The 27856-nt window shown below is 44.8% G+C and overlaps 1 protein-coding gene across 1 annotated transcript in view; it reads left to right on the top strand.

Annotated features, from left to right (window-relative positions):
- Positions 1–27856, top strand: part of LOC137627030 (bcl-2-associated transcription factor 1-like) — a 171078-nt gene that overhangs the window by 36754 nt on the left and 106468 nt on the right. Inside the window, exons 3-4 of the mRNA XM_068358013.1 lie at positions 706–858; positions 17281–17857. Of these exons, the coding sequence (XP_068214114.1) occupies positions 706–858; positions 17281–17857 (730 nt within the window). The remainder of the gene's footprint in view (positions 1–705; positions 859–17280; positions 17858–27856) is intronic.

Genomic DNA, 27856 nt, shown 5'->3' on the forward strand with positions numbered 1-27856 from the left:
TCTACTTTACAACCCTAGCAGTACCAGCCGAACTCGGTTGAGTCCCTTGTCTGGCTGGGAAGAACATAGAAAGGAGAGGTCCCCTTTTCTGTTTTATTTGTTTGATGTCGGCTATGTATGTACAGTGAACCCTCGTTTATCGCGGTAGATAGGTTCCAGACCCGGCCGCGATAGGTGAAAATCCGCGAAGTAGTGACACCATATTTACCTATTTATTTAACATGTATATTCAGACTTTTAAAACCTTCCCTTGTACGTAGTACTGTTAACAAACTATCCTTTAATGTACAGAACACTTAATGCATGTACTACAGTACCCTAAACTAAAACAGGCACAAATATTAAAGGCGATTTTATATCATGCGTTTCCTAAACACGCCAAAAAGCACGATAAAAAATGGCAACCAATGTTTTGTTTACGTTTCTCTGATCATAATGAAGAAACAAACGCATTTACTGTACACATCTGTGTATAGGGTAGTTTTTGCATCGATTATATTGATTATTCAGTACAGTATGTTGATTTTGTTATTACCAATATGTACCTGTATATATATATGGGTTATGAAAAAAATCCGCGAAGTGGTGAATCCTCGATGGTCGAACCGCGAAGTAGCGAGGGTTCACTGTACTTTACACATGGCAAGCTGTAGATTGTAGTCGCTATTATCTCCCTGCAATAAACTCTTCTCCTTTATATTTCAGGACAAAAAGGTCCCGGTAACTTGCCGTTACTGGTTGAATGGCCGTTGCTACAACAGCACTCGGTGCAGTTACCTGCACGGGTATGTGTGCAGGAACGACGGAGACTGCCGTTCGCCAGACTGCTCAGACATACACTGGAAACAGAGAGACCCGGTTAGTAAATGTGTTTTCCCTGGCGTTTGCTCCCGTGTCCTATCAGTGTGACTTGATATTTTTAATATCACAAACAAATACATGTAAAGATTCATTGTTAAGTCATTCAGAATTAAATTTAAGTAATGAATATTCTTAAATGATGTCTTTTTCAAGGGTACAGTACTTCAGTGAATCGTTATATTTTATGTAGATACTGTATTTTTTAAATATTAAACTTAGCCGGTGAATATATAATAGCTGACGTCTCCGACGGCTCGACAGATCCCAAAAACTCGCGAGCGATCGCCGTGAAGGTTGCGGGTGTGCCCACCAGCGCCGACTATCGGCCAGATACCGCATATACTTGTAAACATCTCCAGTTCTTCTCTGTCGGTTTCATCGACAAGTTGATTCCACTCGCTTTATGACCTCGAGTTTTCTACCGAATTGGTGAAGTACTTGGTTTTGGTTTTATTGCTTTCGCCGTGTTGGTTTATTCAATACTATCTTCAAAAGAAATTCTTTTGAAAGGAGAGGAAAAGTGTTTTGCCCTTGCTTTTTTATCTCTGGTTTTTCCATAGAGTAAAGATGGCCGACCCTTCCCTCAGTGTACGGAAGTGTGTTTAAGGCTTTTAGTAATTATTTTATCACGTTATAAATTATTGTTGAAAATTATAGATTTTCCTCTATATATTTTATATCTCACCCGCCTTTATTAGGCCTCTTCGATTAGCTTTCCTTTTATACTAAACATCAAGATAAATTTTATGTTTTTCAATATTAAACTTAGCCGGTGATTATATAAGCTGCAACTCTGTTGCTCGACAGAAAACTCTACGTTAAAAATACGCCAGCGATCGCTATGCAGGTAGGGGTTGTACATCAACAGCGCCATCTGTCTAGCAGGTACTCAGTACTCAATGTAAACACAGAACCAATTTTCTCTCTGTCGGGCTACCGGCAAGACCTACTAATACGCTGTTACTAACTGGATTTGTTTTCACAACTATTTGGTGAAGTACACTATTCTAGTTTTGAGCTTTCGCTATGCAGGTGTTTTATCTTCATCTCAAAACTTGAACTCGTTTTGGATAGATTTAATTAGGGTGACAAAGAGAGTATGGACTCTCTTTCACTTTTAAATGGCCGACCCTTCCCTTAGACGGAAGTGTGTTTAGGTTTTTAGTAATTTTGCTTAACACGTTATAGATCTATATATTTTATATCTCTCCGCCTTTATTAGGCCTCTTCGATTAACTTTCCATTTATTATAAACATATTAAGATAATTTTCATGTTTTGTTTATATGCGACCTTTCCTGATAGTAGGCGGTCCTAACTTGGAACCGAAGTTAATCAACGTTGAGCCCGTTACTGTATATCGTATTTAGCCTTTAAAGAATTAAAAACTTTTTAAATTTAATGTTTTATGAAAGAATTTCTTTGATAGTCTTCGTACTGTTTTCAAAGATGAACTAACGTTTAGTTTTTTAGACTACGCAGTTGTTGACGTTCAGGACGTTCAACATGCGCTCTATCGTTACGATAGAGAGAGAGTGTATCACGGTTTCACTTTGCAGTAAGAGTAAATCGATTCTGACGTTTTGTTCATTCTTTCTTAGCTTTAATGTTTTAAATTCTAAATTAAAGGAACTTTTTATTGGAAAACCTTTCAGTTTTTTTTTCCTTTAGTCAAATAACATGTTTTTTTGACGATATATAATTGGGCTCTTCTCTTAGGTGCGAAATCAAGAGAGAAAGAGAGAGAGAGAGATAGAGACGGAGGGAGCGAGAGGAGAGAAAACGTTCCGTTCAAGCGGGTAACGTTGTTCTCGTGTTACTCTCGTCCCTAGTCGCTGTACGGGGAAGAAGGTAAAACGTTTCTAGGGTTTTATTCTTGTCCCCAGGCTATGTGCGGTGAGAGATTGTAAACGTAGTTTATTTGAACTAGTGTTTAGTCTCTTTCCCAGCCACTGTATTTTTTATCTTTATATATGTTTTCTGTTTTTTGCTAGTATTAAGCAATTACTACCTTTTAATGAGGGTAGAATTGCGTGTTTCAGGTAGAAATCAGTAAAAGTTTCGATTTCAGTGAAATAAGTGCAAAACAGAAAATCGAAGTGATAAAGTGATATGCGCAAAGTGTTACAGTGTTGCGTCCGAGGGTTCGTCTGTTCGTGCCTGTCGTTCACCTAGTCCGGGACCTCTTGCAAGCTCCCAAGCCCAGGGGAGAAGTAATGTCGAACGACTTATGGGTTCGTCAGGCCTTGATCAACGAACAGACGTTTCCCTCCGTGGTTTCGGGCGTATCTACCCAAGATCGCCCCACCCACACAAAGACGAGAGAGCCCATTTATTTCTCGTCTGCGGAAGAGGTTTCTCGTAAGAAACCATGGACCAAGGTCTCGCAGCTTATTAAGCGCAAGTCGGTCCCTTCCGCGCAAGTCCAACGGCCCAGTTGTAGCCACTGGGTCAGTTCGGACTCGCTGCAGTCTTCCAACGACTGCTCACCTCCTAAGAGAGGCAAAGCGGTACCGCATCAGGCAGTCACACCGTCTGTTGCCGCACCTGCTCCTGTAGACCCTAAGTGGTCTTTGCTGCAGACCATGCAGTCTGAGTTAACGTCTTTGATGCGGGACTTTCGTGCTGAGAAGGTTGACACTGCACCAACCTCTAGCCTACAACCAACCACGGTTGTGCGTCCTGTGGACGCTGAGGCGACCTTCTGCCGCACTCCAGCTGAGAGAGTCCCGCCACCCATGCGTTCCAGTGTACCCTGCCAGCCGCATGTTGACGTTCAGTAACGCACGGAACCTTCCGTTGACGTTCGCGAGGTACAACAACAGTCTAAGTTGTTTTGTTTTGACGCGGTGCGTCAACCTCCGCATTCTAGAGTTGTTTTGACTGCTCAGTATAGACAGTCAAAGCAGTCTCGAGTGAACACTGTATGTCCTCACGCACCTGTTGTGGTTGACAGTTCAGTTGTTGACAGTTCACAGACTGTCAAGCAGTTACATGACGTTGCCTTCTGGTCTGCTACTAATGCACCAGTGAGAGACTCACTGAGGTTACCTAGCTTTTATCGGACAAGGTTCCTGTAGATGAGAAAGTGCTGTTCTCCCTCCTACTGATATTCCCTTGAGGACTCTGTCATTTGGACAGGAGCCTTAAGCTGCTTAGCCTCCTATGGACTTTAATTAAATCATGATGATTTTTTAAGGATCTTCGTCCGGATCTTGTAACTGCTGCTCTTCGTTCGCCTAAACGTCAGAACTTACACTAGGCCTAGCTACTTCGAAGCCGTTGTTTTTAAGCTAGTGCTCTCTCGCTCTCCTAGAGAGCGTTACGTTGGCTAGGCGACTGGTTTTTGCACCAGGAGGAGTTTTAGGGATACAGCCTTTGTTTTCCCTTCTTTTAAACTGGCTTATAGAGCGAGAGTCTGATAGGACACGAGAGAAGTTCTCGGCTTGGGAGTTCATGCCTCTGCCCAGATAGACTTCTCAATTCTGGTAGACTCGCCCTGGCGCCTAGCCAGGAGACGCTCCAAGTTGTTTACAGGTCAACTTCTCAACTTTTGTCGAGCCTTTGAAGTTTTGCTGTACTATTATGTCACACATAACAAGGCTTTCAGGGATGGTAAATGGTTCCGCCTCAGTCGCTAACCCCGTCTGTTGCCACACCTGCTCCCGTAGACCCTAAATGGGCTTTGCTGCAAGACATGCAGTCCAAGCTTGCGTCCTTGATAGAGGACTTAAATGCGAAGAAGAACCTTCTGGCCAACAACCTTCCAACCGGTTAGTTGTGCGCCCTGTTGACGCTGGGGTAACCTACTCGCGTCTGCCAGTTGAGGTGGTTCCTCCTTCTGGCCAACAACCTTCCAACCGGTCGGTTGTGCGTCCTGTTGACGCTGAGGTAACCTACTCGCGTCTGCCAGTTGAGGTGGTTCCTCCACCGATGCGACCCAGTGTGGGTTGCCAGTCGCACGTTGACGTTAAGCGACGCTCGGAGGTGGTTGTTGACGTTCAGGACGTTCAACAACCAGCAGAGGTGACTTGTTGTGACGCAGTGCGTCAACCTCAGCAACCCGGTAGGGTGTTGACTGCACAACCCAGACAGTCTAGACAGTTTCGGGTTGACGCTGTACTTCCTCGCGCACCCATGGTTGTTGACAGTTCACAGACTGTGCAGCAGTTCCATGATATTGCGTCCGGCTCCGTCACGCATCCACCAGTGCGACCGGATTCAGCGAGTCAGACGTTGCCCACTCCGTTGCCGTTTCCTCATCAGTTTCGGATGAGGAACCCTCTGATGAGGACGTTGCTGAACAAGACGATCAGCCCCCAGCCCTGCTATCCATCCAGAAGATGCTGAAGAAGGAACGCTGCCCAGTCAGGCTGTGGATGAGTCTGGTAGGGACACTGTCATCCGTGGATCAATTTGTGTCACTAGGAAGACTACACCTCCGTCCTCTTCTATACCATCTAGCTTTTCACTGGAAAAAGGACAAGACGCTAGAAGCGGTCTCGATCCCGGTTTCCGGAAAGATAAAGTCTTGTCTGACTTGGTGAAAGGACTATATCAACCTTAGAGAGGGTCTTCCCCTGACTGCTCAGACTCCCAACCACGTTCTCTTCTCGGACGCATCGGACGTAGGATGGGGTGCGACATTAAACGGTCGGGAATGCTCGGGATTATGGAACTCGAGTCAAAGGACAATGCATTTCAACTGCAAGGAGCTACTGGCAGTAAGTCTGACCTGGAAAAGCTTCAGGTCTCTCCTTCAAGGCAAAGTGGTGGAGGTGAACTCGGACAACACCACGGCTTTGGCGTACATCTCCAAGCAAGGAGGGACCTACTCTCTGACATTGTACGAGATCGCAAGGGACCTTCTCACCTGGTCAAAAGGTCTAGACATATCACTAGTAACGAGGTTCATCCAAGGCAACTTGAATGTCATGGCAGATTGTCTCAGTCGGAATGGACAAATAATTCCAACAGAATGGACCCTCCACAAGGATGTATGCAAGAGACTTTGGGCCACCTGGGGCCAGCCAACCATAGATCTCTTCGCAACCTCGATGACCAAGAGGCTCCCAATATTTTGCTCACCAATCCCGGACCCAGCAGCAGTTCATATAGATGCCTTTCTACTAGATTGGTCACATCTAGATCTATATGCATTCCCTCCGTTCAAGATTGTCAACAAGGTACTGCAGAAGTTCGCCTCTCACGAAGGGACAAGGTTGACGCTAGTTGCTTCCCTCTGGCCCGCGAGAGAATGGTTCACCGAGGTACTTCGATGGCTAGTAGACGTTCCCAGAACACTTCCCCTAAGGGTGGACCTTCTACGTCAGCCACGCGTAAAGAAGGTACACCAAGGCCTCCACGCTCTTCGTCTGACTGCCTTCAGACTATCGAAAGACTCTCGAGAGCTAGAGGCTTTTCGAAGGAGGCAACCAGAGCGATTGCTAGAGCAAGGAGAACATCCACCCTTAGAGTCTACCAATCGAAGTGGGAAATCTTCCGAAACTGGTGCAAGTCAGTATCCGTATCCTCGACCAGTACCTCTGTAACTCAAATAGCTGACTTCCTCTTATATCTGAGGAAAGAACGATCTCTTTCAGCTCCCACTTTCAAGGGTTACAGAAGCATGTTGGCATCAGTCTTCCGTCACAGAGGCTTAGATCTTTCCAACAATAAAGATCTACAGGACCTCCTTAAGTCTTTTGAGACCACGAAGGAGCGTCGTTTGGTTACACCTGGTTGGAATTTAGACGTGGTACTAAGATTCCTTATGTCAGACAGGTTCGAACCGCTACAATCAGCCTCCCTGAAAGATCTCACTTTAAAGACTCTTTTCCTGGTATGCTTAGCCACAGCTAAAAGAGTCAGTGAGATTCATGCCTTCAGCAAGAACATCGGATTCTCATCCGAAACGGCTACATGTTCTACAACTTAGTTTTCTAGCCAAACACGAGCTGCCTTCTTGGCCTTGGCCAATATCGTTCGATATTCCAAACTTATCGTATGGTTGGAAATGAACTAGAAAGAGTCTTATGTCCTGTAAGAGCTCTTAAGTTCTTTTTAAAAACCTTTACGAGGCCCGTCTGAAGCTTTATGGTGTTCAGTTAAGAAACCATCTTTGCCTATGTCAAAGAATGCTTTATCCTATTTTATCAGACTGTTAATACGAGAAGCTCATTCCCATCTGAATGAGGAAGACCAAGCTTTGCTGAAGGTAAGGACACACGAAGTTAGAGCTGTCGCAACTTCCGTGGCCTTTAAACAAAATAGATCTCTGCAAAGTATAATCGACGCAACCTATTGGAAAAGCAAGTCAGTGTTCGCGTCTTTTTATCTTAAGAATGTCCGGTCTCTTTACGAGAACTGCTACACTCTGGGACCATTCGTAGCAACGAGTGCAGTAGTGGGTGAGGGCTCAACCACTACAATTCCCTAATTCCATAACCTTTTTAGTCTTTCTCTTGAAATGTTTTATTATTGTTTTGGGTTGTCCGGAAGGCTAAGAAGCCTTTCGCATCCTACTTGATTTGGCGGGTGGTCAAAGTCATTTCTTGAGAAGCGCCTAGATTAGAGGTTTTGATGAGGTCCTGTTGTATGGGTTGCAACCCTTGATACTTCAGATCCTAGGGGTCGCTCAGCATCCTAAGAGGATCGCGAGGCTCCGTAAGGAAGACGTACTTAAAAAGGCAGAGTAATTGTTCAAGTCGACTTCCTTACCAGGTACTTATTTATTTTATGTTTGTTATTTTGAATAACTGCTAAAATGAAATACAAAATACCTAGCTCATAATAATGTAAACAAGTAATGCTGGTCTCTACCCACCCCCCTGGGTGTGAATCAGCTTATATAATCACCGGCTAAGTTTAATATTGAAAAATGTTATTTTTATTAATAAAATAAATTTTTGAATATACTTACCCGGTGATTATATATTAAAGGACCCTCCCTTCCTCCCCTATAGAGACCCAGTGGACCGAGGAGAAAATTGGTTCTGTGTTTACATTGAGTACTGAGTACCTGCTAGACAGATGGCGCTGTTGATGTACACCCCCTACCTGCATAGCGATCGCTGGCGTATTTTGAACGTAGAGTTTTCTGTCGAGCAACAGAGTTGCAGCTTATATAATCACCGGGTAAGTATATTAAAAAATTTATTTTATTAATAAAAATAACATTTTGTTTATATGCGGCCTTTACCTATTCCTCCCCTAGTGCGAGATGTAGGCGGTCCTAACTTGGAAACCGAAGTTAAACAATGTTGAGCCCATTCAACTTTTATTTTCGTTAAGTTTAAATCATTTGCTCTGTAAGAGTTATGAAATGAATATTTTTGAGAAAATATTTTAAGAAATATATTCTTTGAATAGTCTTCGTGCTGTTTTTTCAAAGATGAACTAACGTTTGGTTTATTTATGCTACGCAGTTTGCGCTCTATCGTTACGATAGAGAAAGAGAGAATCACGGTTTCACTTTGCAGAAAGAGTAAATCGATTTTGACGTTTTGTTCATTCTTCTTTCAAACTGAAGTGTTTTAAATACTAATTTAAAGGAACTTGTTAATTTTCAATTTCTTAGTCCTTTCAGTTTTTTCCTTTGGTCAAATAACCTGTTTATTGACGAAGGGTGAGTGGGCAATTCTCTTGTGTGTGACAAGAGAGAAAGAGAGAGAGACGGAGAGAGAGAGAGAAAGAGAGAACGATCCGATCTTTATTCTCGTCCCAAGTAAGGAGTTTGGGAGCGAGTAACGTTGTTCTCGATTCAGTTTTTTACTCTCGTCCCAAGTCTCTGTACGGGGAGAAAGGATAAAACGTTTTTAGTTTTTATTCTCGTCCCAAGGCACTGTACGGTGAGAGATTGAAAACGTAGTCTTTAGTGAACTAGAGTTTAGTCTCCTCCCCAGTCACTGATCCTTTTTAACTTTATATATTTCCGTTTTATTCGATATATATGTATATGTTTTTTGATTTTTGCATGTGTGTTTCATTTTGTACTAATGTGCTTATTTATACGACTCATTTCGCAATTATAACCTTTTGATGTAAGGGAGAATTGCGTGCTTCAGGTAGATATCAGTTTTATTCATGCCTAATGTGAAATTATTGAAAAATACGATATCAGTGAAGTGAGTGCAAGAAAACATGTGCTGTGTTGCGGAGGGTTCGTTTGTTCGTGCTTGTCGCTCCCCTAGTCCGAGACCTCTTTCAGGCTCCCATGCACCAGAGAGGAATAATGTCGTAGGACTTAAGGGGACGAGAGGCTTTAACCAACGTACAGACGTTCCCTCTTTGGTATCGGACGTTTCTCGTCAAGATCGCCCTTACCATAAGACGGGTGAGACTGTGTTCTCCTCGTCATCCGAAGACTTTTCGCAAGAGAAACCTTGGCGCAAGGTTTCTAGACCCTTTAAGCGAAAGTCAGTCCCTTCAGGACAGGTCCAGCGTCCTGGCTGTAGCCATGGGGACAGCTCTGACCCTTTGCAGTCGTCGGAAGACTGTTCGCCTATTAAACGCAAGCGTAACACGGGGTCCGAGGGTCGCGGTAAAGGCAATGTTTTGCCAACACAGACGTTACCGTCGTCTCGGCCCGTTCCGACTCCCGTTGATCCTAAATGGGTTGTCCTGCAGGACATGCAGACTAAGCTTGCCTCCCTTATGGAGAAGTATGACGTTGAGCAGGTTCACGATGAACCTTCGCTTTCGAGTCGCCGTTACGCTAAACGAGACTCTGGCCGTCAGCCGCCCAAACGAGCATTTACTCGTCCGTTTGACGTTAGTGCTGACGTTTCTTGTACTTTGAAACGTGATGTCAGGAGTTTTTCACGTCAGTCACGTGCCATGGATCCTCCCTCGCTGCAGTCTCGTGTTGACTTTCAGCCGCTGCCGCAGTCTCGTGTTGACGTTCAGCCGCTGCCGCAGTCTCGTGTTGACGTTCAGGACGTTTGCCAACCAGCTCAGTTGCCTCGACTTGACGTTGAGCGTCAATCACCGCAGTCGAAGGTTGTTTTGACTGCTCAGTCTAGGCAGTCAATGCAGTTCCGACGTGACATCGAGCGTCCATCAACTCCTGTTGTTGTTGTTGGACAGTCACAAGGTTTTCAGTCCTTTCAGCAGCGACCTGACGTCGCTTCCTCTACTGCTACTGCTGCTCCTTTGCTTGTTGACATTGCCTGTCAAGCATTGCCGCCGCGGCAGGTCTCTCCTTTTCATGAGACTAGACAATTGTCGGACGAGGTTCCTTCAGATGAGGAAGTTGCTGGTCCTCCTCCTACTGATATTCCTTTGGGGACTTTGTCAGACGGAGAGGAGCCTAAAGCTGCTCAGACCTCTATGGACTTTCAAAAAATCATGCTGATTTTTAAGGATCTTTTTCCGGTCCATTTTGTAACTGCTGCTCCTCGTTCGCCTTCGTCAGAGATTACGCTAGGCATAGCTACTTCGAAGCCGTCGTTTTCTAAGCTAGTGCTCTCTCGCTCTTCTAAGAGAGCTTTACGTTTCCTAGGCGACTGGTTGATCACCAGGAGGAGTTTGGGGGAGACAGCCTTTGCTTTCCCTCCTTTTAAACTGGCTTCTAGAGCGAGCGTCTGGTATGACACGGGAGAAGTTCTCGGCTTGGGAGTTCCTGCCTCTGCCCAGGGAGACTTCTCAAGCCTCATAGACTCTCCCCGTCGCCTGGCCATGAGACGCTCCAAGATTTTATGGTCGGCTTCAGAGCTAGACCATCTCCTGTTAGGAGTTTTTTCGAGCGTTTGAAGTTTTTATTTGTTGGTTGGTCCCTGGGAGCCTTAAGTCAGAAGGTCTCTCCAGCTGTCAATGTTTTGCTGTACAATTATGTCATGCATGAACAGGGCTGTCAGGGATGGCTCCAATGATCTGACAGCCACGTTCACTGCAGGAACAAGGCTATCAGGGTTGGCTCCAATGATCTGGCAGCCACGTTCACTGCAGGAGTACTTAAGATGTAAGTGCGCTCAATGTGTTCATTGTCAAGACAAACTTCACGATGAAGACTACCAAATCTGTCTTGGCAGCAGTAAGGGAAGGCGACTGGATGGTCTCTCTCGACCTTCAGGATGCATACTTCCACATCCCGATTCATCCAAACTTTCAACAACATCTGAGGTTTGTGGACGGGAAAGTAATGTACCAATGTCGAGCACTGTACTTCGGCCTCATTCCTGCTCCTCTTGTTTTTACAAGGCCCTTGCAAAATGTAGCAAGCTTTCTACATTTTTTGAGGATTCAGAGCCTCCCTTTATTTTGACGACTGGCTAATCAGGGCGTCGTCATTATATCACTGTCTGGAGAGCCTCTAATGGATATTAGACCTAACCAAGGAGCTAGGTCTCATAGTGAACGTAGAGAAGTCGTAACTTACAGTACCCCATCCCAGACTATTCTTTATTTGGGAATGGAGATACAGTGTCTGATTTTTCGGGCCTTTTCGTCTCCCACAAGAATGGAACAAGCTCTGTTAAAAGTCCTTCACTTGCAAGAGGAAAACAGTTGCTCTGCAAGAGTTTGAACTAGTCTCGTGGGAACTCTTTCATCGCTGGAGTAGTTTATCTCTCTGAGGAGACTCAACCTATGCCCTCTCCAATTTCACCTAAACCATTGGAACAAGGAGAAGGGCTTAGAGAGTATCTCTTTCCCAATCTCCAACCCAGTCTAGACATGTCTGACTTGGTGGGACAGCAACATCAGACTTCGAGAAGGTCTTTCTCTTGCGATCAAGAACCCAAACCATGTGTTGTATTCAGATGCTTCGGTTTTGGGTTAGGGAGCTCCACTGGACAGTCTGGAATGCTCGGGTCTTTGATCCACGGATCAGAAGGAACTCCATTTAAGGCAAGTAACATCTCTCCTTTGGCGAGATTTGTGCAAGGAAAAATGAATGTCTTGGCGGACTGCCTCAGCAAAAGAGGACAAGTCATCTCCATGGAGTGGACGTTGCATAAGACTGTGTGCGAGAAGCTATGGATGACATGGGGTCAACCCACCATAGATCTTTTTGCGACTTCTCTGACAAGAGGCTCTCGACTTACTGCTTTCCAGTTCCAGATCCAGAGGCAGCCCACATAGACGCTTTCCTGCTGGACTGGTCTCACCTAGACGTTTATGCCTTTTCACCTTTCAAGATCCTAAACAAGGTGCTGCAGAAGTTCACCTCTCACGAAGGGACCAGGTTGACATTGGTTGCTCCACTCTGGCCCGCGAGAGAGTGGTTCACAGAGGTACTTCTATGGCTGGTAGATGTTCCAAGAAGTCTGCCGTTACGGATGGATCTCTTGCGACAGCCTCACGTAAAGAGATTTTATCAAAGCCTCCCCACGCTTCGTCTAACTGCCTTCAGTCTATCGAAAGACTCTCTTGAGCTCGAGGGTTTTCGAAGGAGGCAGCTAGAGCGATCGCGAGGGCTAGAAGATCCTCTACCATCAGGATCTATCAGTCGAAATGGGAGGTATTTAGAGACTGGTGCAAGTCCTTCTCTATTTCCTCTTCCAGTACCTCTGTAGCCCAAATTGCGGACTTTCTCCTGCATCTGAGAAATGTTCGCTCCCTCTCTGCTCCCACTATTAAAGGCTACAGGAGCATGTTGGCGTCTGTTTTCAGACATAGAGGCTTGGATCTGTCAAATAACAAGGATCTCCAAGATCTCCTTAAGTCCTTCGAGACCTCTAAGGAGCGTCGTATGTCAACTCCCGCTTGGAACTTAGACGTGGTCCTAAGGTTCCTAATGTCAGACAGGTTTGAGCCATTGCATTCAGCCTCCCTGAAGGATCTCACCCTCAAGACACTTTTTTTTGGTGTGCTTGGCTTCGGCTAAAAGGGTCAGTGAGATCCATGCTTTTAGTAAGAACATCGGCTTCTCTACAAATAAAGCTACATGTTCACTTCATCTTGGTTTTTTGGCCAAGAACGAACTGCCTTCTTGTCCTTGGCCTAAATCTTTTGAAATACCTAGTCTGTCAGAAATCGTAGGTAACGAAGTTGAAAGAGTGCTGTGCCCCATTAGAGCTCTTAAGTTTTACTTAGCTCGAACTAAACCATTACGAGGTGGTTCTGAGGCCTTATGGTGCTCCGTTAAGAAGCCCTCATTGCCCATGTCTAAAAATGCGTTATCGTACTTTATTAGACTTTTAATCCGAGAGGCACATTCTCATTTAAATGAGAAAGATCGTTGTTTGCTTAAGGTCAAGACGCACGAAGTGAGAGCGATAGCGACTTCGGTGCCTTTAAGCAAAACAGGTCTCTTCGAAGTATTATGGACGCGACCTTTTGGAGGAGCAAGTCGGTGTTCGCTTCATTTTACTTAAAAGACGTCCAGACTCTTTATGAGGACTGCTATACCCTGGGTCCATTCGTTGCAGCGAGTGCAGTAGTGGGTGAGGGTTCTACCACTACATTCCCTTAATCCCAATATCCTTTTAATCTTCTCTTGAAATGTTTTTAATCTTGTCTTGGGTTGTACGGAAGACTAGGAAGTCTTTCGCATCCCTTTTGATTTGACGGGTGGTCAAATGTTGTTTCTTGAGAGCGCCCAGATTAAGGGTATTGATGAGGTCCTGTTATAGGGGTGTTCGCCCTGGATATAACAGCTCCTGGGAGTCTTTCAGCATCCTGAGAGGATGTCTGGGCTTCGTGAGGAAAGCGGACTAATGAGGCAGAGTAATAATCAGAGTCTGCTTCCTTACCAGGTACCTATACTTAAGTCTGTTTTTTGAATAATTGTCAAAAACTCTTGAGCATATACGCCTTTATTGTATTAATACTGGTCTCTACCCACCACCATGGGTGTGAATCAGCTATTATATATTCACCGGCTAAGTTTAATATTTAAAAATGAAATTTTGATTATAAAATAAATTTTTGAATATACTTACCCGGTGAATATATAAATTAAAGGCCCTCCCTTCCTCCCCGATAGAGACCTAGGGGACTGAGAAGAACTGGAGATGTTTACAAGTATATGCGGTATCTGGCCGATAGTCGGCGCTGGTGGGCACACCCGCAACCTTCACGGCGATCGCTCGCGAGTTTTTGGAATCTGTCGAGCCGTCGGAGACGTCAGCTATTATATATTCACCGGGTAAGTATATTCAAAAATTTATTTTATAATCAAAATATCATATTATTATTATTATTATTATTATTATTATTATTATTATTATTATTATTATTATTACTTGCTAAGCTACAACCCTAGCTGGAAAAGCAGAATGCTGTATTATTATTATTATTATTATTATTATTATTATTATTATTATTATTATTACTAGCCAAGCTACAACCCCAGTTGGAAAAGCAAGATGCTACAAGCCCAAGGGCTCCAATAGGAAAAAATAGCCCAGTGAGGAAAGGAAATGAGGAAATAAATAAAGGATGAGAACAAGTTAACAATAAATCATTTTAAAACAGTAACAACGTCAAAACAGATACTGTATGTCCTCTATAAACTATTAACAACGTTAAAAACAGATTGCTGTAGGTAGTCATATTCTGTGGTATTTTGTTTAATGTATTTCCATTATACTAAGTCTTTGCAAAAGAATCTTATTTCATCATTCAAGTGTTTTAAATCATTCTACCGTTAAATGTTTTGCTCTGTATGAGATAGTACCAATGCATTATCTCTATTTTAGTCTATATCAAGCTGGATTAACACTGAGGTCTTCTGTTCGTCTCAGGAACGGTAAGAGCTACAAAGAATTGTAGAATAATGGTGTGGAATGATACGTGGAGATGACCAATTGTTTTGGGAATTTTTGAAAAGTTAAAGAGTTGGATTCAAATGTTTAAAAATCAATGCATGCAACATAAAATATTAAGAAGACTGAGAAGAAAGCAATTGAAAAAATAGAGTTCAGTGGTATTTCTATTTATATATGAAATATTTATTTTAATGTTGTTACTGTTCTTAAAATATTTTACTTTAACTTGTTTCCTTTCCTCACTGGGATATTTTCCCTGTTGGGACCCCTGGGCTTATAGCATCCTGCTTTTCCAACTAGGGTTGTAGCTTAGCAAGTAATAATAATAAGTGTATATAAAATTGTGACCAATTCAAATACAAAAGATCACTTAAAATACCATTTGAATCAGCTTGAGATTTTATTCTCAGTGTATCATACATGCATATGATATACGAGAAACAGGTTGCTCAGTCTTAATAACTAACAAAGCCAAGGACTAATGCGATTTCCCAATTGGTGAACCAACCTTGCTTGTTAAAACGCCAGGGAAACCAGTGTATACTTGGTTCAAGCAATTACCAGACTTGCGAGTAGCCTTACTTGTAAATTTCTCACAGCCTGATTCAGAAGCAATGACAAGAGCTCTTGAGATAAACAGAATTTACCCACACTCTATCTGAGCAGTGAAATCACCAACTAGCACAAAAGAGGACTTGCTATCATCCTGTATCTTAGCCAAAGTGGTAAGAAGACCATTGAAGATAAAATCAACTAAGCCTTGATTTTGATAGATGGAACATGAATAAAAGTGTCTGTCCTTACCACAAACTTTTATTACCTGAATTTCATGACACACACATTCATAGCAGGAATTATGTGAAGCAGAGTACTCTGGCCTAACGCACATCATCATCACATATACCAAAGCACTTCCCCCAATTTTGGGGGATAGCCGATATCAACAAATGAAACAAAAACCAAAAGGCGACCTCTACTCTTTACATTCCTCCCAGCCTGACAAGGGACTCAACCGAGTTCAGCTGGTACTGCTAGGGTGCCACAGCCCACCCTCCCCCATTATCCACCACAGATGAAACTTCATAAAGGTGAATCCCCTACCGCTGCTACCTCCGCGGTCATCCAAGGCACTGGAGGAAGCAGAAGGGCCTACCGGAACTGCGTCACAATAGCTCGCCATTCATTCCTATTTCTAGCACGCTCTCTTGCCTCTCCGACATCTATCCTCCTATCACCCAGAGCTTCCTTCACTCCATCCATCCACCCAAATCTTGGCCTTCCTCTTGTACTTCTCCCATCAACTCTTGCATTCATCGTCATAGAGGGAAATAAAGCAACAGATAGGGAAAAGACAACCTCTTTATGAACTGCCAGACATCCGTGGCCCTTTTATTAAGCATGCCCAACACACCATTTAAAATTAATAAGAAAAAAACTGGTAAATCGTATATCTGAGCGTATTTCTAAGCAAGAAAACTCTAACCCAATACAGTGGAAGACCATGGTACAGAGGCTATGGCACTACCCAAGAGTGTCCTTCTCCTGAAAGAGCTGTTTACAGTAGCTAAAGAATCTCTTCTACACATACCATATGAAAAGTAGGCACTGAACATTTGCATTGAAGAAGAATGGTATGGTTTGTTTATTTTTGTCAAGTATATGATGAAAGAGGAGAATGTGTAAAGAATAGGCCAGGCTATTTGATATACGTGTAGGCAAAGGGGAAGTGAGCTGTAACCAGAAAGGGGTCCATTGTAGTAATATTTGGCCAGTCAAGAACTCAATAACTCTCTAGTAGAGTGTTCAAGAGAAGTGGCTAGTGTGAGATGGAAAGATGATAACATTGAAATCTCTGAGGTAAGGTCGTTCAGACACGTAGTGAAAAGGGAAAGGAACGGAAGAGAGAAATCGTCTTAAGTCTGACCAGCCGAAGGGAAGAGCTGATGTTGGAATGTCATTTATGATGACGGCTATTTTAAAATAATAATTGAAGCAGAAAACTAGAGAACACATCACAAGAACAGGACAGATATTTAAACAAAGAATAAGAGGAAACTCATTGAAGAAATAGTGCGAAACTCTCATACTTCAAAAACAAAAGAAAAATCAAACCTTATAGCTTATCACACGATGCCTGATCCCTGGCGTTTGATTTTACTAGAATTAGTATGGACCGGCAGGGTTCACTTGCCTTAGTTAGATAGGCACTGCGTATCACAAGGAACTGGCTTTCCTTTGATGTATCCAGCCAGTGAATCCTCTTGGTGGGCCTTTGGGCTAATAGTCGTAGGAGGAGATTATTATTATTATTATTATTATTATTATTATTATTATTATTATTATTATTATTATCATCTCAAAGCTACAACCCTAGTGGGAAAAGCAGGATTCTATAAGCCCTATAAGAACTCCAACAAGGGAAAATAGCCCAGTTAGGAAAGTAAATAAGTAGGTAAACAACTATATGAGAATTAATGATTAATGAATGTAAGATACCAGTGCATAAGATTTGTAACAACGTTAAAATGGATCTGTCATATATAAACTATGGAGAGACACCTGTGTCAGCCTATTCAACATAAAAACATTCGCTGCAAGTTGGAACTTTTTATGTACAGGAATTACTGTAACTAAGTTTGTTATGATTTAAGTACATACTGTAAAACACTATGCATTTTGTTACGTCTCATTTTTGTTTCTTCTTCCAGACTCATTCGAGACCTCGGAGACACTCGAGGAGTCGCAGCCGAAGCATGTCGCCTCGATTCCGACACAGGAGGAACTACAAGTCGCCTCCTCGAGGCAAGAACAGCAGAGGTTACGGCCCCAGCCGCAGTCATAGCAGGAGCCCTAGGAGAAGGGTCGGCAGGAGTCGCAGCAGGAGTCCCAAAAGGAGATTTAGCAGGAGTCCCAGGAGGTACAGCCGGAGTCGAACGAAAAGCCCGAGGCGGAGGAACAGCCGAAGTTTTAGTCGGGGTAGGAGTAGGAGTCCTAGACACCAGAGCAGAAGTCCCCAGTTTGAACGGAGGAGTCCGGCCGAATTTCAAGAGAAGAGCCAGTTTCAACCCCAGAGTAGATTCGAAAATGTCGGTCAGGAGTTCCTAAAGAATTCGTGCAGTTTTGAGAGAACCAGGGAAATGAAAGAAGTCGATTCGCCGCTCGAAGTGGAGGACGTGATTGTGGAGGAAGGGAGTCGCGCGTCGAGTAAGCTGGTGGTCTTGGATGATATAGAGGACGGGCAAATTATTACGCCTGAGCGACAACCTGAGTGCGTTGTTCTTGACGGTAAGAAGAGACGTCTTTCGTTACTTTTACACACGGAATCTGGTCTGATGGACGGGTATTACTGTACAGCTCTTGAGCAGAATCGCACATACATACAATAGATACATGCATGCAGAACATCCTTAACCCTTTTACCCCCAAAGGACGTAATGGTACGTTTCACAAAAGCCATCCCTTTACCCCCATGGACGTACCGGTACGTCCTTGCAAAAAAATGCTATAAAATTTTTTTTTTTCATATTTTTGATAATTTTTTGAGAAAATTCAAGCATTTTCCAAGAGAATGAGACCAACCTGACCTCTCTATGACAAAAATTAAGGCTGTTAGAGCAATTTAAAAAAATATATACTGCAAAAAGTGCTGGGAAAAAACAACCCCTTTGGGGTTAATGGTTGGAAATTTCCAAATAGCCTGGGGGTAAAAAGGTTAAGCATGAGTAATTTCTTACACAAAGTGTTCTGTCTAGTATATACATTGTAAAAAAGAACTTTTATTAATTGGACCTTAATACCCAGTACAATCACATTAAACCGAGTTCTAGTTATGAAAAAAAAGTAAAAGAATGACCAACTAATTCATTTTCAGCCCTTTTAAGAGATACTTTTGTTAAAGTGTGTTTACAGCCATTTTAAGATTTCCCTGTTGTGGGTTGTCCAACAAGGTACACCCAATGATTAATCTTTCCATTTATCTCTAAGTCTGGCTCTTTATTTTTCAATATTAAACTTACCCGATAATCATGTAGCTGTCAACTCCGTTGCCCGACAGAATTCTATGGAGGGATACGCCAGCTATCACAATACTAGAAGGGGGTGTACTTACCAGCGCCACCTGTGGCCAGGTACTATAGTACTTCTTGTTGACACCTCCTCAATTTTTCCTCTGTCGTGCTTCCGGCAAGACGTTCTGGGATACGCTTATGATCTTCGAGTATTTTCACGGCTTTTGGTGAAGTATTCTCTCAGATTTCGGCTGTCGCTTTACTGGAAAACTTCTATATTAGCTTAGATAGCTATTATTTAGTCCTGATTTAACGGTTAACGATCTTTTGCTTGATTTTGAAACCCCACTTGGCTAACTCTTTTGATTCAAGATGTCTGACATTTCACAAGCCCCCACCCATAGACGATGTAGGTCTTGTAATAGGCGTATTCCGAAGGCCTCGGTAGATCCTCACACCGCTTGTTCTGACTGTAGGGAAAGGCCCTGTCAGTTAGAAGATCGATGTGAGGAATGCGCCGGACTTTCGGAACTTGATTTTGTCCGTCTTCTTAAGTACTCAACCAAGTTAGAGAGAGAGAGAGTTAGGAGGAGTTCTTCTCACTCTTCACTTTTTTCCTCACCTCATGATCCCCTACCTTTTCCTACCCCTGTAGTGGCTACCCCCGAACCTTCTATTTGCCCTCAGCCTGATATGTCTGTTGTTTTGCGTGCCATTCAGGCCTTAGGCGATAAAGTAGAGTCAGTGGTAAGTGATCATAAGTCTCTTATGGCCGAAGTCAAGGAACTTAAGGTCAAGAGTGCAGTGGGTGGAATTAGTGCCAGTGCTGTGACGAGTGCTAGTGTCAGTGCAGTGCCAAGTGCTAGTGTCAGTGTCAGTGTGGTGCGTGAGGATACTTCTGTGCGTGCCAGTCGTCCTCCCAGTCCGGGACCTCTTGCAAGCTCCCAAGCCCAGGGGAGAAGCAATGTCGAAGGGCAAAAGGGTTCGGCAGGCCTTGATCGGCGCACAGAAGTATCCTCGGTGGTTGCGGGCGTGTCTTCCAGAGACCGTCACTCCCACCTGCAGACGATTGAGCCCGTCTTTTACTCGTCTGCTGAGCATTTGTCAGGGAAGAAACGCTGGACTCAGGTCTCGAGACCACTCAAACGCAGAGTCCAGACCTCAAGAACTCAACCGGGCTGCAGTCATTGACTCGCCGCAGTCATCAGTTGAATGCACTCCGCCTAAGAGGAGTAAGGTTCTGCCACAACAGATCTCTGCTGTTAAGGCTTTACCTCAGCAGACCTTAGTGTCTGCCGACCCCAAGTTGACTCTGCTGCAGTCCATGCAGTCACAACTTGCGGTCTTGATGCGTGAGTGTCAGGCTGAGCAGGTTACACCTCCTCCTGCGATCGCTCCGCCTGACCGCAGTACTGCCTGCCAGGCGTACGATGTTGAGGCTCCTCAGAATACCTTAGCACGTTCTGAGTTTACTGTTTCCAGTGGTGTGCAGCTCCCTCCGCCTTCCTTAAGGCAACCTCAGCAATGGGAACAGGAAGATCATTCCTTACTTCCTCCGCTTCCACTTGCAGTTCCACCAGTGAGGCAACACTCTCTTGAGGTACAACAACCTCTCCCATCCATGAGTCAGTCTCCTCAGCTCTCGCTGCAGCGAGCTCAACCCTCCTCAAGGCAACCACAACACCTTAGCCTTGCGCCTCAGGAGCCTCAACTCGCGAGACAATTACTGTGTTCTGCGCAGCCACTACCTCATCGCGCTCAGCTCACACCTCAGGAACCTCAACTCGTTCCTCAGGAACTTGCTACTGCGCATCCGCCTTCCGCTCAGCAAGCGCAACCCTTGAGTTCAGTCACTCATGCTAGGAGTCAGCCTCCTCCACCCATGCGCCTACCTTCTGCTACTTCTTTTGATCAGCCTTTGCAGTCTGAGCCTCAGGTGTTCCCTCAACAGAGTCTTGAAGAGGAAACCACTAATATTGTTGTTCCAGCTCGTGCTGACTCTGCTGTTCAGCATACCTTTCCGATCTCTTCGCTACACTCTGGTGATGAGGCGTCTGATGATGAGGCGGCACACCTGGATCCCTCATCAGACGTGGATGAATCCAAGTCTTCTCCACCTTCTATTGACTTTCGTAAGGTCTTGGCTCTGTTTAGGGAGGTATACCCAGACCACTTTGTCTCTGCTATTCCCCGCTCTCCGCCATCTGAGTTTTCGCTGGGTATGCAGCCAGCTAAGTCTACCTATACTAAGCTAGTCCTAGCAAGGTCCTCTAAGAGAGCGTTTAGGATCTTAGGGGAGTGGTTGCAGACTAAGCAACACCTTGGAAAGACTTCATTCATGTTTCCTCCGACTAAGCTCACTTCTAAAGCGGGCGTTTGGTATGCCACAGGAGAGGAACCAGGCTTGGGAGTACCTGCCTCTGCCCAGGCTGACTTCTCAAGTCTGGTAGACTCGCCTCGTAGAACAGCAATGAGGCGCTCTAAGGTTTGCTGGACCTTCTCAGACCTTGATCACTTCCTGAAAGGTGTTTTTAGAGCATTTGAGATGTTCAACTTCCTAGACTGGTGCCTGGGGGCCCTCAGCAAGAAGACCTCCCCTGCGGACAAGGATTCTGCCATGCTATTAATGTCCTGCATGGATAAGGCCATTAGAGATGGATCTGGCGAGCTTGCGTCGATGTTTGTGTCAGGGGTTCTTAAGAAAAGGGAACAGCTATGTACCTTCCTTTCCTCCAGCATTACACCTTGTCAAAGGTCTCAACTCCTTTTCGCTCCGCTCTCGAAGTTCCTCTTCCCCGAAGAGCTGGTTAAGGACTTGTCTGCTGCCCTGATACAAAAGGACACACATGATCTTGTAGCCTCATCGGCTCGTAAGTCTAAGGTTGCTACCTCAGTCCCCAGGACTTACCGCACCCCAGTGGCTGATACTCCTGCTACGAGGTTCATACCGCCCTTTCGTGGTAGAGCCCCCAGCCGAGGAAGCTCCCGTCCAGACTCTTCCAGGAGCAAGTCTAGGAAAGGTTCCAAGGCTTCTAAAGGAAAAAACTGACTCTCCGCATCTCCAGACAGCAGTAGGAGCCAGACTCAAGAGCTTCTGGCAAGCCTGGGAAAAGAGAGGTGCAGACGCCCAGTCTGTCAGTTGGCTGAGGGAGGGTTACAGGATTCCATTCTGCCACAAACCCCCTCTGACCACATCTCCCATCAACCTCTCTCCCAACTACAAAGAAGAGGACAAGAGGCTAGCGTTGCACCAGGAGGTGTCGCTACTTGTGCAGAAGAAGGCAGTGGTTATAGTCCGGGACCATCAATCCCCGGGCTTCTACAACCGTCTCTTTCTGGTGGCCAAGAAGACAGGAGGTTGGAGACCGGTGCTGGACGTCAGCGCGCTCAATGCGTATGTCACCAAGCAGACGTTCACGATGGAGACGACGAAGTCGGTCCTAGCAGCGGTCAGGCAGGAGGACTGGATGGTCTCGTTGGACCTGCAAGATGCCTACTTTCACGTTCCTATTCATCCAGACTCCCAACCTTTCCTGAGATTCGTTTTTGGAAAGGTTGTCTACCAATTCCAAGCCCTGTGTTTTGGCCTAAGCACAGCTCCTATGGTGTTCACGCATCTGATGAGGAATATAGCAAAATTCCTCCACTTATCGGACATCAGAGCCTCCCTCTACTTAGACGACTGGCTGTTGAGAGCCTCCACGAGTCGTCGCTGTCTGGAGAGTCTCAACTGGACTTTGGACTTAATCAGAGAACTGGGTCTGTTAGTCAACATAGAAAAGTCTCAGCTCATTCCCTCCCAATCCATTGTGTACCTGGGAATGGAGATTCGGAGTCAGGATTTTCGGGCTTTTCCATCGGCCCCAAGGATAAGCCAAGCCCTAGATTGGCTGAAGAGGAGCAGTTGCTCGGTGAGACAGTGGATGAGTCTCACAGGGACCCTTTCATCACTGGCCCTGTTCGTCGAGCTAGGGAGACTCCACCTCCGCCCTCTTCAATTCCATCTTGGAGCTCATTGGGACAAGGGTTTGACTCTCGAAGCAGTCTCTATCCCAGTCACCAAAGAGATGAAGACCACTCTCTTGTGGTGAAAGACCAATCTCCTTCTCAGGGAGGGCCTATCGTTGGCTATTCAGACCCCCAATCTTCATCTCTTCTCAGATGCATCGGACTCGGGCTGGGGTGCGACCTTGAACGGACGGGAATGCTCGGGAACGTGGAACGAGGAACAGGGAACGCTCCACATCAACTGCAAGGAGCTACTAGCAGTTCATTTAGCCCTGCTGAACTTCAAGTCCCTCCTGCTAGGCAAGGTGGTGGAGGTGAACTCAGACAACACCACAGCCTTGGCTTACATCTCCAAGCAAGGAGGGACCCATTCGAGGAGCCTATACGAGATCGCAAGGGACCTCCTCATTTGGTCAAGAAGTCAAAACCTCACTTTGGTCACGAGGTTCATTCAGGGCAACATGAACGTCTCAGCAGATCGCCTAAGCAGAAGGAATCAGGTCATTCCCACGGAATGGACCCTCCACAAGAGTGTGTGCAACAGACTTTGGACCTTGTGGGGTCAACCTACCATAGATCTGTTTGCCACCTCCATGACCAAGAGACTTCCGCTGTACTGTTCCCCAGTTCCAGACCCTGCAGCAGTTCATGTGGATGCTTTTCTGCTGAACTGGTCCCATCTCGACCTTTACGCATTCCCACCGTTCAAGATAATAAACAAAGTCCTGCAGAAATTCATCTCGCACGAAGGGACACGGCTGACGCTGGTTGCTCCCCTTTGGCCTGCAAGAGAATGGTTCACAGAGGTACTTCAATGGCTAGTCGACATCCCCAGGACTCTACCTCTAAGAGTGGACCTTCTACGTCAACCTCACGTAGACAGGTTGCACCCAAACCTCCACGCTCTTCGGCTGACTGCCTTCAGACTGTCGAAAGATTCGCTAGAGCTAGAGGCTTTTCGAAGGAGGCAGCCAGTGCGATTGCCAGAGCAAGAAGGGTTTCCACTCGTAGAGTCTACCAATCTAAGTGGGAAGTCTTCCGGAGCTGGTGTAGAGCCAATTCAGTATCCTCTACCAATACCTCTGTGACCCAAATAGCTGACTTCCTATTACATCTTAGGAATGAGAGATCCCTTTCAGCCCCTACGATTAAAGGGTACAGGAGTATGTTGGCTTCAGTTCTCCGCCACAGAGGTTTGGACCTTTCTTCCAACAAGGACCTTCAAGACATCCTTAAGTCTTTTGAGACTTCTAAAGAGCGTCGTCTATCCACTCCAGGCTGGAACCTAGACGTAGTCTTAAGGTTCCTTATGTCACCTAGGTTCGAACCTCTCCAGTCAGCTTCCTTCAAGGACCTTACCCTCAAGACTCTTTTTCTCGTCTGCCTTGCAACAGCTAAGAGAGTCAGTGAGGTTCATGCCTTCAGCAAGAACATTGGTTTCACGACCGAATCTGCAACATGTTCTTTTCAGCTCGGATTCCTAGCAAAGAACGAACTTCCTTCACGTCCTTGGCCTAGATCGTTTGAAATACCTAGCCTCTCCAACATGGTAGGTAACGAACTAGAGAGAGTTCTTTGCCCTGTCAGAGCTCTCAAGTATTATCTTAATAGGTCTAAACCTATTCGAGGACAGTCAGAAGCCTTATGGTGTGCCATCAAGAAACCTTCGAGGCCCATGTCCAAGAACGGGGTTTCGTATTATATAAGGCTTCTGATTAGAGAAGCCCATTCTCACTTAAAGGAGGAAGACCTTGCATTGCTGAAGGTAAGGACCCACGAAGTAAGAGCCGTAGCTACTTCGATGGCCTTTAATAAAAACCGTTCTCTGCAGAGCATAATGGATGCAACCTATTGGAGGAGCAAGTCAGTGTTTGCATCATTTTATCTTAAAGATGTCCAGTCTCTTTACGAGAACTGCTACACCCTGGGACCATTCGTAGCAGCGAGTGCAGTAGTAGGTGAGGGCTCAGCCACTACATTCCCTTAATCCCATAACCTTTTTTAACCTTTCTCTTGAATGCTTTTATTGTTGTTTTTATGGTTGTTACGGTAGGCTAAGAAGCCTTCCGCATCCTTTTGATTTGGCGGGTGGTCAATTCATTCTTGAGAAGCGCCTGGGTTAGAGGTTGTGTAGAGGTCCTTTAGTAGGGGTTGCAGCCCTATATACTTTAGCACCTTTGAGTTGATTCAGCCTCCAAGAGGAACGCTGCGCTCAGTAAGGAAGACGAACTTAAAAAAGAGGCAGAGTAACGGTTCAATTCGACTTCCTTACCAGGTACTTATTATTTCATTGTTATTTGAGATAACTGTTATATGAAATATGGGATACTTAGCTATCCTTTAATCTTGTACACTGGTTTTCACCCACCCCCCTGGGTGTGAATCAGCTACATGATTATCGGGTAAGTTTAATATTGAAAAATGTTATTTTTATTAGTAAAATAAATTTTTGAATATACTTACCCGATAATCATGATTTAATTGACCCTCCCTTCCTCCCCATAGAGAACCAGTGGACCGAGGAAAAATTGAGGAGGTGTCAACAAGAAGTACAGTGAACCCTCGTTTATCGCGGTAGATAGGTTCCAGACGCGGGCGCGATAGGTGAAAATCCGCGAAGTAGTGACAGCATATTTACCTATTTATTTAACATGTATATTCGGACTTTTAAAACCTTCCCTTGTATGTAGTACTGTTAACAAACCACCCTTTACACCCTGTAATGTACAGAACACTTAATGCATGTACTACAGCACCCTAAACTAAAACAGGCACAAATATTAAAGGCGATTTTATATCATGTGTTTCCTAAACACCTAAAAAGCACGATAAAAAATGGCAACCAATGTTTTGTTTACGTTCATCTCTGATCATAATGAAGAAACAAACTCATTTAGTGTACACATATATGTACGTATGGTTAGTTTTTGCATCGATTATATTGATTATACAGTACTGTATGTTGATTTTTTTATTACCAATGTTTTAGTTTACGTATTTTTCTTAGGACTTCCAAATGAAATCTTTTTCTTTATGACGCCGCCTGAAACGACGGCGTGTACGCTCAGTAAACAACCACGCTCAGAACAAACAAGGCATTTAACACGCATGATGATAGTGATAAATAATGATACAGTACATACAGTATTTACAGTACAAAGCATTTACAAAATATGTTACCTTACAAATATAAATTATACAGTACTTGTACGTAGCAAAGCAGGAAAACAATTTGAGAGAGAGAGAGAGAGAGAGAGAGAGAGAGAGAGAGAGAGAGAGAGAGAGAGAGAGAGAGAGAGAGATTGTTTTACGTACGTAAATGTAAATTTTAAACAAAAAAAATATGATAGGTTACAACATGTAGACTTTTAAAACCTTCCCTTTAACTTAATGCATACAGTACGTACAGTACTAAACTATAAAACAGGTTAAAGTAAAAAATAAAGATTGTTACTGTACTCACCACGAAAGAAGTTCCAGAAAAACTTGAATGACGATGGCGATGAATTTGCTGCACAGTAGAAATGATGATGATGAAGCTGATGATGTGTTCTACTGTGCAGTCAATGATAGTATTTTACGTCTCTTCAGACGGAGGTGTCTTTTCCTGGGACACCTCTTCAACTTCTTCAATTTCTTCCGAAGGCGTACTAGCAGGAGGAACTGGCTCTTTTTTGCGAGGCTGAAAAAACATTGTGATCGGAAGTTGTTGCCGCTGCTTCTTTTTTCGATCCAAGAGCATCCTGTAGGGAGTCGTGATGTCATCGACCTTGTTGCAGAATTGCATCGCGCGAACCATATCCTCGTCCCACTCTTGCAACATTTCTTTCGCCTCCTTCATATGGTTGCAGAACTTGGCGAGCCGTTCTAATGTTAAGCCCGTTTCTTCTACATTTTCTTGGGTCTCTTCCTGGGTACCCTCACTCTCTTCCTCACTTGCCGATTTCGTCAGGTCTTCGAGATCTGCGTCAGTTAGGGGCTGGGAATGGCAGTCCAACAACTCGTCGACGTCTTCAGTCGTCATGTCGCCAAACCCGTCACCCCCAATTATGGCAGCCAACTGCACAGATTTCCGTATTGCAGAGTGTTGGATTTCCGACGGAGTAAATCCCTTGTCGTCGTAAACAATATCGGGCCACAGCTTCTTCCAGCTCGCATTTACAGTTGCAGGTTTCATCTCTTGAAGTGCCTTTTGAATATTCTGCAGGCACGTGGCTATGGTGTACTGCCGCCAGTACGCCTTCAAGTTGAAGTCTTCATCCTCGTCATCTTGGGCAGCATCCACACACGCAACGAGGTCCGCCAAGGTATTCTTCGTCTAGAGGGCCTTGAACACCCTGATAACCCCCTGGTCCATTGGTTGAATTAATGACGTGGTGTTGGGTGGCAGGAACTCAACCTGAACGCCCTCACGCGACAGGTCAGTTGCGTGTCCACCAGCGTTATCCATAAGGAGAAGGATCTTGAATGGCAAGCCCTTCTCTAAGAGATATTCATGGACTTGCGGGATGAAACACTGGTGGAACCAGTTGGAGGTCAGCATCTTCGTAATCCATGCCTTTTGATTATGCATCCAGTACACGGGAAGGAGATTCTTATTTTTGTTTTTCAAAGCGCGAGGATTTTTCGACTTATAAATAAGCCCCGGCTTTAACAAAAATCCAGCAGCATTGCCACACATCACGAGGGTAACGCGATCCTTGAATGCCTTAAAGCCAGAGGCTTTGGCTTCCTCTTTGAACAGGAAAGTTCGCGACGGCATTCTCTTCCAAAACAAGCCGGTTTCATCCATATTAAACACTTGTTCCGGCTTGTATCCACCTTCAGCGATAATGTTCTTGAAAGTCTGGTTCACGTAAGTTTCAGCAGCGGCAGTGTCAGCGGAAGCAGACTCCCCATGCAGGGAAACGCTTTTCAGGGCGAAGCGTTTCTGAAACTTCGCGAACCATCCTTTGCTGGCGGAAAAACGTTGTTTCTGACGCTGGGAATCAGTGGAGGTCCCTGGTTGAGGATCATCTACATCATCATCTTCTTCAGCATGGTCGCCATCGTCGTCATGAGGTTCCTTTGCCGCAAAATTCTCATACAAGCTCAAAGCCTTTGTTCGGATGGTGTTCGTATCCAACGCTATGTTCTTCTTCCGACAGTCGGCAATCCACACAGCTAAAGCACCTTCCATGCGTACGATCGTTTTATTACGCGTTGTAACGACTCGCTTCGCTGATCTGCTAAAGGTGATTGCAGCAGTCTTTCTAATGTTCGCCTCGTC

The sequence above is a fragment of the Palaemon carinicauda genome, chromosome 34, assembly GCF_036898095.1.
Source record: "Palaemon carinicauda isolate YSFRI2023 chromosome 34, ASM3689809v2, whole genome shotgun sequence".
NCBI classification, from domain to species: Eukaryota; Metazoa; Arthropoda; class Malacostraca; order Decapoda; family Palaemonidae; genus Palaemon; species Palaemon carinicauda.